The sequence below is a fragment of the Tympanuchus pallidicinctus genome, unplaced genomic scaffold, assembly GCF_026119805.1.
Source record: "Tympanuchus pallidicinctus isolate F22 unplaced genomic scaffold, pur_lepc_1.0 scaffold18, whole genome shotgun sequence".
NCBI lineage: Eukaryota > Metazoa > Chordata > Aves > Galliformes > Phasianidae > Tympanuchus > Tympanuchus pallidicinctus.
The window spans coordinates 10,038,029-10,049,283 of NW_026294699.1; the positions used below are offsets into that span (position 1 = coordinate 10,038,029).

Consider the following 11,255-nt stretch of genomic DNA (forward strand, 5'->3'; position numbering starts at 1 on the left):
ATTTTCTGTGCACCTCATGCCAAAGCACACGCGCGCACCAGGAAGGCTGCGTGGTGCTGGGACTGTCAGAGCCATGCCCCCCCAAGGGAGCACTGCAGGTACAGCACGTTGATTTTAGTCTGGTTTCCAAATAAACCAGGTGCATGCACCACCCTGCTCACCTCTGCTTTTGCCCATCCCACCCTCTGTGATTTCATCCCCACGTTTACAGAGCCGTTCCCACTGAGAATCCTTCCACTGAGTGCCAGCAGCTCAGCCCTTACAAGACATCAGAGACTCCCCTGTCTATCGGCTTGCAGCACACTTCACCTGCATCCTCATCCCGTCGCCACCCAATTTCCTTCCAGAATCCCACAGCCACTCGACACGACAGCCCACAGGGACGCCGTACGCCTGGATCCCTCACAATCCGCGTGGCTGTGCCCCCTGGCAGCATCCCACCCACCACATCACTGCTTTGCTCCTGTAACGCGGTGACATCAGCGCGGCTTCCTGCCTGCCGGCAGCACCCGCCCCAGGCCCCACAGCCCCGTGCCGTGGGGCAGCGAGCCCCAGGGCCCCGCTTGTGCCCTGCAGCATGGAGTCAGTGGCCCTGTACAACTTCCAGACGACGGAGAAGGATGAGCTGCCCTTCCAGAAAGGGGACACCCTGAAGGTACAGGGGGACAGAGGTTGGGGAGGGACGGCGTTTGTACACGGAGTGCTTTTGTTGCAGTTGTTTGTCACCTGTTTGGGGCTTTCTGTGGAGGAGAAGTTGCTGTTTTTGATGAGTTTGGGGTGCAGAGCAGCATCACAACAGTAGAAGGTACCAGCTGTCCATGCCACAGGACACATCCCCGGTGAGGTCCTGGCTGGGGCATGGCACGAGGCCACCCTGGCCATTGGGGCATCAGTGGCACCATGCTTTTCTTTGGGGCTGAAACCTGTTTTTCCCCTGCTCCACAGCTACAGGAACCCATCGGTAGGACCATGAGTCCAAACCCCCATCTGGGCACATCATTCAGAAAAAGGACTCAGCTGCCACCTTGGCACCCCCAAAGCCTCAGGGAGCCTCAAAACACCCCCAGGACCCACAGCCCTGCACTGGGGTCACGAGCACCCTGCCCCACTGCTTGCTCCTCTCCGTGGGGCTGATAAATTCTGTGGCACCCCACCAGCAACTGGGGGGACCAAGGGGCACGGGGAGCCATGCACAGCCCCGGCTCTGTCTCTCCGGCGTGTTTTCCCCCGCAGCCCCGGGGTTTCAGATCCTGTTTGTACAGCTGTGCAGCAGCCCCAGGGCCCTTGCGTGGGAGGCTGGAAACTGGTGTTATGCGGAAATGGGTGTCACAGCCCTCCTGCTCGCAGCGGGACCGTCCTCCTACGCTGCCACTGCCCCAGGGGATGCTGCCGCTGGCTGCAGCCAGGCCCCCTGTGGGTATGGGTTTTACCACTTTCCTTGGCTGGGGGCTCAAGGGGATACTGGTGAGCCAATCCTCAACATGGAGTGAGCAGTGAAATGTGCTGCCTTCACCAGAACCCCGTTTCCCCAGATTTTGTGGGTAGTTGGGACGGCTACATAGGGGCAGTGGAGGGCCATGGGGATGGCAGCCGGGCTGATGCTTCCCTGCTTCTCTCCTGCCCCAGATACTCAACATGGAAGATGACCAGAACTGGTACAAGGCTGAGCTGTATGGCTGCGAGGGCTTTGTCCCCAAAAACTACATCAAAGTCAAACCCCACCCGTAAGTACCAGCCCTGCCCCATGGTGTCCCCTGCCAGCACCAGGCAGTGACCCAACCCTGTGTCCTGGTGCCCAAACAGCTGCTGAAAGCCCTGAACATGGGGAAACCGAGGCACAGAGTGTCAGGGTGACAATGCCAGGCACTGCCAGGTCCTTCTGCCATTGTCACTGAAGGCAGTGGGAGGCAGAAGGGAACCCACATATCCTGGGCACACAGAAATCCATCCCTGCACCATGTTGCCTACTGTATAAATGATAATTTATAGGGAACAACAAAGAATTATGGGATTACAGTTGCATTAGACACAATCCCATTAGTGTGTTATTAAAGCCTGGCATAATCCATCCTCAGTTTGAAGCTGTGTTTTATGTACCATCATCCCCGGGTAAATCACATTTTAATGCCATGGCAAAATCTGCTTGGAGCTGTGGCTGTGGGGTGCTGGGGCAGAGCTTCTTTGACTCAGTTTTGTGCTAAAGCTGGGGTTGGGCATAACCACAGTAGGTTCAGCAGGTAGCAGTGGGTCTCCCCGATGCTCGGTGTTGGTAAAGTTGTGGTATTTGCGCTGGCAGTGACCTCATTTTGATGCCTCCATCCCCACACATTGGGTTTCCTGCTCTGCACCAAGCACCCATGGGCTGTTTCCGTATTGGGCTGCGAGTCAGGGGGGGGGGAAGCAGGGGACGAGGCACCGTGCTGGCGAACAGGATGCGGTCACGGCTGCTGGTGACGCTGCACAAACACCTTTGCAGGAGACTGTGCTTGCGCAGCGGGCACTCACCTTGAGATCACATCAAAGGGGCAAAATGCTGGGGGTGGGTTCAGGCCCGACGGGGACCCCACTCCCACGGGGTTCCTCTCGGTGTCTCCGTCCCGCGGGGTGGGGACGTGGCGGGGGTGCGTGGGGCTGAGCGGTGCCCCTGGCAGGTGGTACGCGGGGAGGATCTCTCGGCACGTGGCGGAGGAGCTGCTCCTCAAGCGCAGATACGTGGGAGCCTTCCTGATCCGTGAGAGCGAGAGCGCGCCGGGGGAGTTCTCCATCTCCGTCAAGTGAGTGCAGCCCAGGGGACACGTTTCCGTGAGCATTCCTGAAGACCAGCTCTACAGCATCCTGGTGCCCCGGGGCCGATGGTTTCGGCATCAGAGCCGGGGCTGTGTGAAGGTGTGCCAATAGGCAGAGCCTCCCCCAGGGCTCTCGCCCCATTGCTGCCCCCTCCCCGCCCAGAGCCAGCATGCGGGAGCCGGCCCCAGGCCAGCCAGGCACTTTCTCACATTGCTAATCTCTAATTAAGCATTTAAGGAGGTTCTTGCCCATAATGAAAGGGAGCAGCCTCTGCCCTGAGTCACCAGCAGGGCCACATCCCTGCCCCTTCCCCGGGGCCCTGGAGGCAGTGGGGACATGCAACAGACCCATGGCCCCACTGTGCCACCACCAGGAGCACACCAAGGTGGGAAGCCAGCCTGCTCTGCTCTCCTGGGTCTGGGGGGATCTTGTGGCTCACTGGCACCCAAACCTACAGCCCATAGTTCTCCTACCTGCCCTTTGTGGGTGTATGGATCCCAGTGCCACCGTCACCTCTGGCTGGCTAGAGTAGGATCCTGCCTTCGCACGCAGTGCTGGAAAGGATTTGAGATCCATCAATAACATCCATCCATGCTCTGTCTGCAGCTACGGGCAGCACGTCCAGCACTTCAAGGTGCTCCGTGAGCGCAATGGCAAATATTTCCTCTGGGAGGAGAAGTTCAACTCCCTCAATGAGCTGGTGGACTTCTACAGGACCACCACCATCGCCAAGAAGCAGCAGATCTTCCTTCGGGATGACGAACAGAGCCCAGAGGTAACCATGGGACCATGGGATGGCATCAAGAAGGGCTCTCTCCTGCACCCCAGGATCTTCCTTTCCCCTTGGGGCCCCACAGATTTCCCCAGGCAGGATTTCCTTTGTTCCTAGCCCCACTGCATGGGTCTTTGCAGTGTCCCCACCACCCACTGCAGAGCTGCTGGGGAATACAGGATCCTCTCCCTACTCTTGACGCCTCTGCTTTGGGTTTCCCTGCAGGTGAAGAGACCCAAATTCGTGCAAGCCCAATTCGACTTCTCTGCTCATGACAGCTCCCAGCTGCCCTTCTACCGCGGGGACATCATTGAGGTGCTGGACTGCCCCGACCCCAACTGGTGGCAGGGAAAGATCTATGGACGCATCGGCTTCTTCCCCCGCAATTACGTCCACCCCATCCGCAAGTGAGCAGCCCCGTGCCCCCCCCAACCCCACGCTTTCCCCCGTGGGCTGCAGATGCCATCTGTGGATGCTGTGCAGAGCCTGCCCCACTTCCAGCACCAACAAATACCCATATGTGAAGAAGCAGACGGCTGTGTGACGTTGAGAGGTATCCAAACTTCTGCGGGGTCACGATGGGTGGCAGCTCCTGGCCAGAACTCCTCCAGCCCCAGCTCCAGGAAGGCTGCAGTCAGCTGGGACATGGCTGGGCTCAGGGATGCTGTGGAGCAGTGCTGGGGTATGGGTTGCTGGAAGGGCTGCTCAGGAGGAATTCAGTCCTGCTGGTGCCATTTGTAGCTGCAAATTGTGGCTTTTTTTGGTTTGTTTTTTTTTTTATTATTTTTTCTAGAGTTAGTAAAGTGTGTTGGGATTAAACTTTCCTGTGTGGCTGCAGCATTTCCACCCATGCCATGGCCTTCGTCTGGGGCCGTGCTTCACCTGCTCTGCCCCCCTCAGCCTCCCCTGTGCTCACCCCAAAGGCTCACAGTCCCCACCATTGTCCCCCTCTCTCACAGTCCCCCAGGACACAGTCAGATCTGCAGCTCTGAGAACACACAGCTCATTGCACCAATAGCTTTAAGCTTCCACTATCCCTAACTTGACCAAAAATAATCACCTAAATCCCCATTTCTCCACCTATTCCTCTCTTCCTAGGGGCTGACAGGAGGCTAGGCAAAGTAAGCATAGCAGAAAATATTGATACACAGCAGGACAATGGCGTTGATGCTGCAGACCCGGCTCCAGAAAGGGGACTCAGTGGTGTCTCTCAGGGCTGGGAGTCCTTCAGTTGCCTGCTGGCTACTCAGGGCAGCTGAGCAGGAGCCTGGCAGAGACAAACAGTGATTGTGGAGACAGGAGACCATGGGGAAACCGAGGCACTGGGCATCCGTGTTGCAGGGATGATACACACAGGCAAAGAACCAGGGATACCCCTGTGCTGGGCACCACTCACCATCCGGGCATCTCTGTGACGTGCCATCCATGAAGTGCTGGGGAGGCTCCTGGGAAAGGCTCCACCAGGTGTGATTCCGCAGCTGGAAATGGGATGAGATTCAGTAGAAAAACACCTTCCACAGGGACTCCCCTTTGGCTGAGCTCAGGGTGCACCTCAGGAGACAGCGATGTCTCCAAACAAGCAGCTACGGGGCGCAGGGTCCAGGGTGCCCACGTGTTCTGCTCACCCTGTCCGAGGGTGGTGGGGGAGTCATCAGGCTGCCCCCCACCACGACAGCCCCCGTGACGGCACACAGCAGAGCAGCGAAGTGCAGGTAGTGCAGGTCAGCCAGCAGCCAGGGCCGCCTGTCGGGGACCCCGCAGCGGGGTGTGGGGTGTGCCAGCTCCAGCCCCATCCTGGCCAGCCCCAGCACCAGCCCTGCCATCAGGCCCCAGAAGGCTCCCTGCAAAGCAAACGGCAGAAGGGGGCAGCTGGAAGGGGACGGCCACGCCAGCAGGAGACAAACCCCACAGAGGGGACCACCCCCTTGGACGGTCCATGAAGAGGGATGGGCAGCCCCAGGGTCTTGGCATAGCACTGTGAACCCCGGCCAGCCCAAACCCATCCCCAGTGGCACTGACTCCCAGGGGGTGCCTCCTGCCAGCCCTGCCATGCTTGGTGGCCACGTGTGGCAGCACCTGCATCCTCCTTCTTCTCCTCCTCCTCCTCCTCCCCCCATCCAGCCACAGGAAACACCACCCTGGGGCTTTTGCGTGTTCCTTTTGCATATCCACATGGCCAGTGGGCACGGTGGGCATGGGCCAGCAGTTGAGTGATCTTAGAGGTCTTTTCCAATTTGAATGATTCTACATTTCCTCTCCCACCTCTCCAGCGCTCCATCCTCATTCCTCCCCCTTGACCTCACCCGAAATCCAGTGGGCAGGGCTGTGTTTCTGTCCTCACCTGCTCGTTAGCGCGGGGCCAGAAGACCCCCAGGACGAAGACAGCAGTGACAGGAGGAGCCAGGTAGCTGGTGACAGCCTGGATGTAGATGTAGAGCTGCCCGCCGCCGGAGCTCTGCAGGATGGGGATCCACACCACGCTGAGGGCCACCAGCAGCACCGTCACCACCCTGTGAGCAGCAGTGCATGGTGACACCGTCCCACCTGCGCTGCACGGCACTGTGCTGTCCCATGGCACAGGCTGGGGCCCAGCAATGCTGCAGGTGGGCATTACCCTGATGGCAGCAGGAGGATGCCCAGCGCAGGGACACCCCCGGGGCTGGGCAGGATGTTCCTGCCCCGTGTGGTTTCTCACCTGTCGCAGTGGCAGACATCATGATGTGCAGTCTGGGCTCAGTTCAGACGTGCCTGGGGCTGAGGTTGTTTCATGTCACCACGCTCTTGGAGCCCTCCCCAGCTAACTCCCTCCCTGCCCACCGGCTGCAGCCAGAGAAGGCTATCGCCACCTGGGCACGATCCCATCGGGGCTGACCCCAAGCCATGGCTCTGAGCCTTGCACATCCCCTAGGCTCTTATGGAAATGTCATCTCAAAGGCAGAGCCACAACCTGCAGTCCCCGTCTCACCAAACCTGCACAAGGTGCAGTAATTACAGCAGTGCCAGCTCCATCCTGGAGCACTGGGGGCTGCTGATTGGCACCTTGTGGGGAAACACTATGAAAAGCCCCAGGTGCAAATTTTGGCTCTGCAGTTGATGCTCTCATCACCTTCACACCCTTGAGATGTCCCCAGGTGTCCCCATCCTCACCCCGATCCCAAAACAGGAAGCATTGCCAAACCCCAGATTTCGGGCCCAGTCTGAGCATGGACAGTACAGATCCCAGAAGCACAGAGCTGTCAGCTCAGCAGCGATGGAGGCAGCCAGGAGCTGGTACCCAGTGCAGGGGAGCAGCTCAGCACTGCCGTATTTATAGCTCAGTGCTGCATGTTGACAGCGGGCAGCTTCGCAGAATTACCCAAATCTCCATCTGCTCATTTCGAAAAGCAGAAGTGCTTTAAAAAGAGAAAAAGCAAGCAAGAAAGAAAAAGCCATGAAAGCACCTCCCCAGGCACAGCCGCCCTCTGGTGCCGCCTGCCTGGTTCTATGGAAAGAGGAAGCACAAAGTGCGTGCCCTGACACACGGGGCAGGAGAAAAACCCCCCAGTGGGGGTGGCCCTATGGCACTGCTGATGCTGGGAGGGCACGGGACAGGTGTGGGACGTGGGGCTGGCACAGAGTGAAAAACACCAGTGGGGATTTCCAGTGTGGTGACACTGCCATGGTGTGAGGAGAAATCCCCAGATCCAGGGAATCGGGAGCGCTTCCCACCCCCTCGAGCAGCACCACATGGGGGGATGCTCCAGCCCTCCGCCTGCTGCAGGCAGCACCGGGGCCCTACAGAGAGACCCTCTGAGCTCAACATTGGCCTTGGGAATGGGCAGCACTACCCCACACCCCTAAAACACCCGTGGGAGCAGGCTGAAGGTTTCCCGTCAGGATCCCAATACTTTTGCCCCGTACCTACAGCACGAGTGTGTGTTCTGGAGATGCTTCAGACAAGGGCAAGCAAACCCCTCACTCACAGAACTGAATGGGGCACAGCCCACGTGCAGGTGCCATAGGGAGAGGTTGGGGATGGGAACCATCCTATGTCCCCACGCTGGTCCTTGCAGCTCCACCAGCACTTTTTCCTTCCTGTGACTTTCCTCCTATGCTATGCTCCCAGCTGGCACCCAGCTATCTCCTCAGTACCCATGGAAAGCTACTGCCAAGCTTCTCTGGAAGCGTGGGTGCTGTTTACAGATGTGCCCATCCCAGTGTTGTTGTTTAGCCTGGGAAAACAGCTGAAGAAACATGGAGTGATCCCAAGCCCCCCTGTGGTGACACATGTCACCTCCATCCCTGTCCCCACATGCCACCCCACAGCTGCTGACTCAGCACAGCCATAGGGCTGCACACATTGCCCCCCTGCACTACTTTATCACCTGTAATCAATTGCAGCAGCAATTCCTGCCCCGGGCAGGCAAAGACCCATCCACCACCCTCCCGAAAGATCTCCTGTATTATTATACCCATTTTTCTAGGCACAGCATCCAGTTCCTATCTGGACGGCAGTGCTGCTGCAGATAGATCAACACCCATCATCTTCCCACCCCCAGCAACAGAGGGTGCCAAAAATCACCCTCCTGCAATCACCCAGACCAGCAGGGCCGGCAGAGCCTCCTTGCAGCCTCAGCCCAGCCCAGCCGGAGCCCTGACCCAGATTTCCTCCCTGTCATTGTCCCTATAGCACAGCACCGTGCAGAGCCATGCTCCAGAGCTGAGTGTGCCGCCCCAGGCACAGCACAGCACCACAGCACCAGACTGCGGGCCAGCACTCACCACCCCTGGGGCACACACTGGGGCTGTGCCACCCTCTGCCCCATAGCGACGTGGGGCAGCAGCCCAGCCCACTCCCTTGAGCTTGTTTGGAGGGCACAGCTCAGCCCCTCCAAAACGCTTCATGAGGCCCCATCTTCATTTCCAGCGCTTTCATCCGTAAAACACTCCAAGGGTTTTGTTTTCTTTCTGCAAACACAGCACTTTGCAGCTGGGCTGAGCTCCCAGACTCCAAAGGAGATCATAGAGGGCTGGGCTGGCCCTGCTGCTCTCCCAAAAACCCTCGTTGTCCCAGAAACACTCGCTTCCTACCTGCCCACCATGAGCAGCTCACGCTCACTGGCCCTTGGCCTCATCCTCCTCCAGATGTCCACGGTGAAGAGAGTACTGCTGCTGTTGAAGATGGAGGTGAGGGAGGACATGAGCGCGGCCATCATCACTGCAATCATCAGACCCCGCAGCCCTGGGGAGGAGATCGTCAGGCTGTGGCTGAGGACAGCAGGATGGGTGTCCCCCAACGTCCCAGAGGAAACACATCCTGCTCTGCACGTCCTCAGGTTGGGTTTTGGGAATGTCCCCAGTGTCCTAGAGGAAACACATCCCAATCTGTGTTTTGTCCATAGGTTGGGATTTGTAGACACCTAGCAGTCTCATAGGACAACCCACAGCCCCCAGTCTCACTTCTGGGGGTCACTGGAGAGGGGGCTGCATGGCCCAAAGCTCCCTAAACAACCCTGTGATGGCCAAGCCAGGACACCAACAGCCACAAATACATCAGGACCCAGCTGCAAACAGCACAACCTTACCGCTGGGCATCAGCTCCACCACCAGCTTGGGGTAGGCGATGTTGGAGCAGCCCACTGCAGCCCCACACACACGGGTGCACTCCTCGGGGTCCACGCAGGCCACAGCATCTGGGGGACAGAGGCAGGGGAAGGTCCTGGAGTGAGTCTGCATCCTCCAGCATCACCCAACCTCCCCAAGCGCCATCCCTGGGTTGGATCTCACATCTCAAAGTCCTGACCACCCTAAATCCCACAACAGGCCCCCCAGGGTGACCCCAGAGCCCTGCTGGGACCTGGGGGCAAAGGATTTTGTACACCACCTGGGCCATCACCTCTGCACCCACTGCTCCCCACGATGCACCTGGCAGCACTTTAGGACAGTCAACGCCCAATTACTTATGCGTCTCGATGGATGCTGAGCCCTTTTTTATTGTTAGGCTCATAAAATATTGAAATGGATGGAAATTAATGGCAAGTATAAATATTTATGTCCAGGGTGGCTCTCATCTTGGCATCCTCACCCGAGCACCTGGGGTGCTCGGGACTGGCGTGGGCACCCCTATGCACAGCTGGAGACATAGGGAGGGCAAGAAATGATGCAGCACAAAGGATTTCCCATAGGGTATGTGCACTCCTTCTGTCCCCACTGTTCTTCTTTGGAGTGCAGACTCCACAGTCCCCACCATGCACTGGAATGTGCACCAAAAGCCCTGCTAAAGGAGAAGGACCTGGATTCCCTTGGCTTTACAACACCTAGCACAGCACAAAGCAGGCTGGGCACAGCAGGAGTGGGGCTGGCAGCTGCCTTTCCACCTTTCCCTGGGGGTAAGAGACAGCGCCAGGGCTCTGAGTAACGCTGCCATCACAGCTCTGTGCCTCAGTTTCCCCTTCTCCAAAGCACCACGTTGAGCGTGGCTCCATGCAAATACCCACAGACCTGTAAGGCTGGAGGATGCTCCTGAGGGCACAGCAGTGTCTGGGTGCTGCACCCCAACTGAACACCCCTTGGTGCACCCCAGCAGAACTCGGGCAGCAGAGCCCAGCAGAGCCCAGAGTCACACCCTGCTGCATCATTAGGCCTTCAGTTGGAGATGGGAAATGAATTAGGAGCTTGTAATTAATGCTTCCCACTGTGGCCAGGAGAAGCCTGGTGCAGGCTGTAGGGCTGCGGCGGTGCTGGGGATGGTGAAGCTGGGCTATGGAATGGCTCTGCCTGGCCAGGGGAATGGGGACATGGGGACAGTGGGGACTGATGCGTTCAGCCACAGTGACCCCTCCCTGCAAGTGGCAGACAGTTAAAGTCTGCGGGCTCTTTTCCTGCAGGGGGGAAAGCAAAGGAGCAAGCTGGCATGCAGAAAAAATATATCAAGTGTGCACCCAAATAACAAAATCATCTACCCCTGAGCTCAGCGCAATGCTGTCAGTAAAGAGATTTAAAGAAGAGAGGAGGAAGAGCACAGCTACAGCACTGAGCCCCGATGGCAGCTGTCACAGCACGGCCCCAATGCGACACTGTTCTCCTCTTCCATCAGTTCCACCGTGCAATAAATCCTAATCACACACACCCCTCCAAAGAGGCTGCAGATCTCCTTGCCCAGTGACCACCACACGAGCACAGGGCAGATGGGGCTGAGTACATCACCGAGTGACTCAGGTTGGAAAAGACCCCCCAGATCCCCACCCCACCGTGCCCACTGCCCACAGCCCTCAGTGCCACCTCTGCACATTCTGGAGCACCTCCAGGCCCCACCACTCCCTTACAGCAGTGCCAGTGCCTGACTGCTCTCTGGGAAAAGAAATCGTTGCTAGCATCCATCCTGAACCTCCTCCAGGAGGAGCTGAGAGAGGACAAGGAGATAAATCCCTGCAAGGACAAAAGGAGACGCAAGATTGGTGCCCAGCACCCTGCACGCCTCGCTCCGATGCAAGGCTCTTTGCTGCTTTGCCCTGAGGATGGTGACTCAAGCAGGGCTCTCATTTACACGGCCGCAGATCCAGACCAACTGCACCCAAGCGGCTCAGCGAGACGCAGCCCGTGGCGTTTTCCTTTCTGACATCTGATCCCAATTCACGAAATTCTTCGCCCAAAAGCTCCGCGATCGCCGCCTGGCCAACGAAAGGGGGGGTTTTAATCCACCTCCCAGTTCATACCA

At 58.1% G+C, this 11,255-nt stretch overlaps 2 protein-coding genes across 5 annotated transcripts in view; one reads left to right on the plus strand and one right to left on the minus strand.

Annotated features, from left to right (window-relative positions):
* The first annotated feature begins 472 nt into the window (after positions 1-472).
* Positions 473-4,399, plus strand: GRAP (GRB2 related adaptor protein). Its single transcript, XM_052680063.1, has 5 exons — positions 473-655; positions 1,627-1,724; positions 2,652-2,774; positions 3,394-3,562; positions 3,785-4,399. Exons 1-5 carry the CDS (start codon positions 578-580, stop codon positions 3,968-3,970), a joined length of 654 nt encoding a protein of 217 aa, XP_052536023.1. The 5' UTR covers positions 473-577; the 3' UTR covers positions 3,971-4,399.
* A 96-nt stretch (positions 4,400-4,495) lies between these two features.
* SLC5A10 (solute carrier family 5 member 10) overlaps positions 4,496-11,255 on the minus strand; it is a 29,164-nt gene continuing 22,404 nt past the window's right edge. For 3 of the 4 annotated variants that reach the window (XM_052680062.1, XM_052680059.1, XM_052680061.1), the window contains 6 exons: positions 9,124-9,231; positions 8,630-8,780; positions 5,901-6,069; positions 5,185-5,400; positions 4,956-5,037; positions 4,496-4,826 (listed from right to left, as the gene is read on the minus strand). In XM_052680062.1, the coding sequence (XP_052536022.1) occupies positions 4,672-4,826; positions 4,956-5,037; positions 5,185-5,400; positions 5,901-6,069; positions 8,630-8,780; positions 9,124-9,231 (881 nt within the window). In that variant the 3' untranslated portion in view covers positions 4,496-4,671. Of the gene's footprint in view, positions 5,038-5,184; positions 5,401-5,900; positions 6,070-8,629; positions 8,781-9,123; positions 9,232-11,255 lie in introns of all 4 variants that reach the window. The other variant, XM_052680058.1, reaches the window with a different exon arrangement.

Excerpts from the sequence above, each read along its gene's own strand:
- GRAP (XM_052680063.1), top strand. The coding sequence starts at position 578 with ATGGAGTCAGTGGCCCTGTACAACTTCCAGACGACGGAGAAGGATGAG. Across the intron at positions 656-1,626 it reads AGAAAGGGGACACCCTGAAG|ATACTCAACATGGAAGATGA; the intron begins GTACAGGGGGAC and ends CTCCTGCCCCAG. Across the intron at positions 3,563-3,784 it reads ATGACGAACAGAGCCCAGAG|GTGAAGAGACCCAAATTCGT; the intron begins GTAACCATGGGA and ends GTTTCCCTGCAG.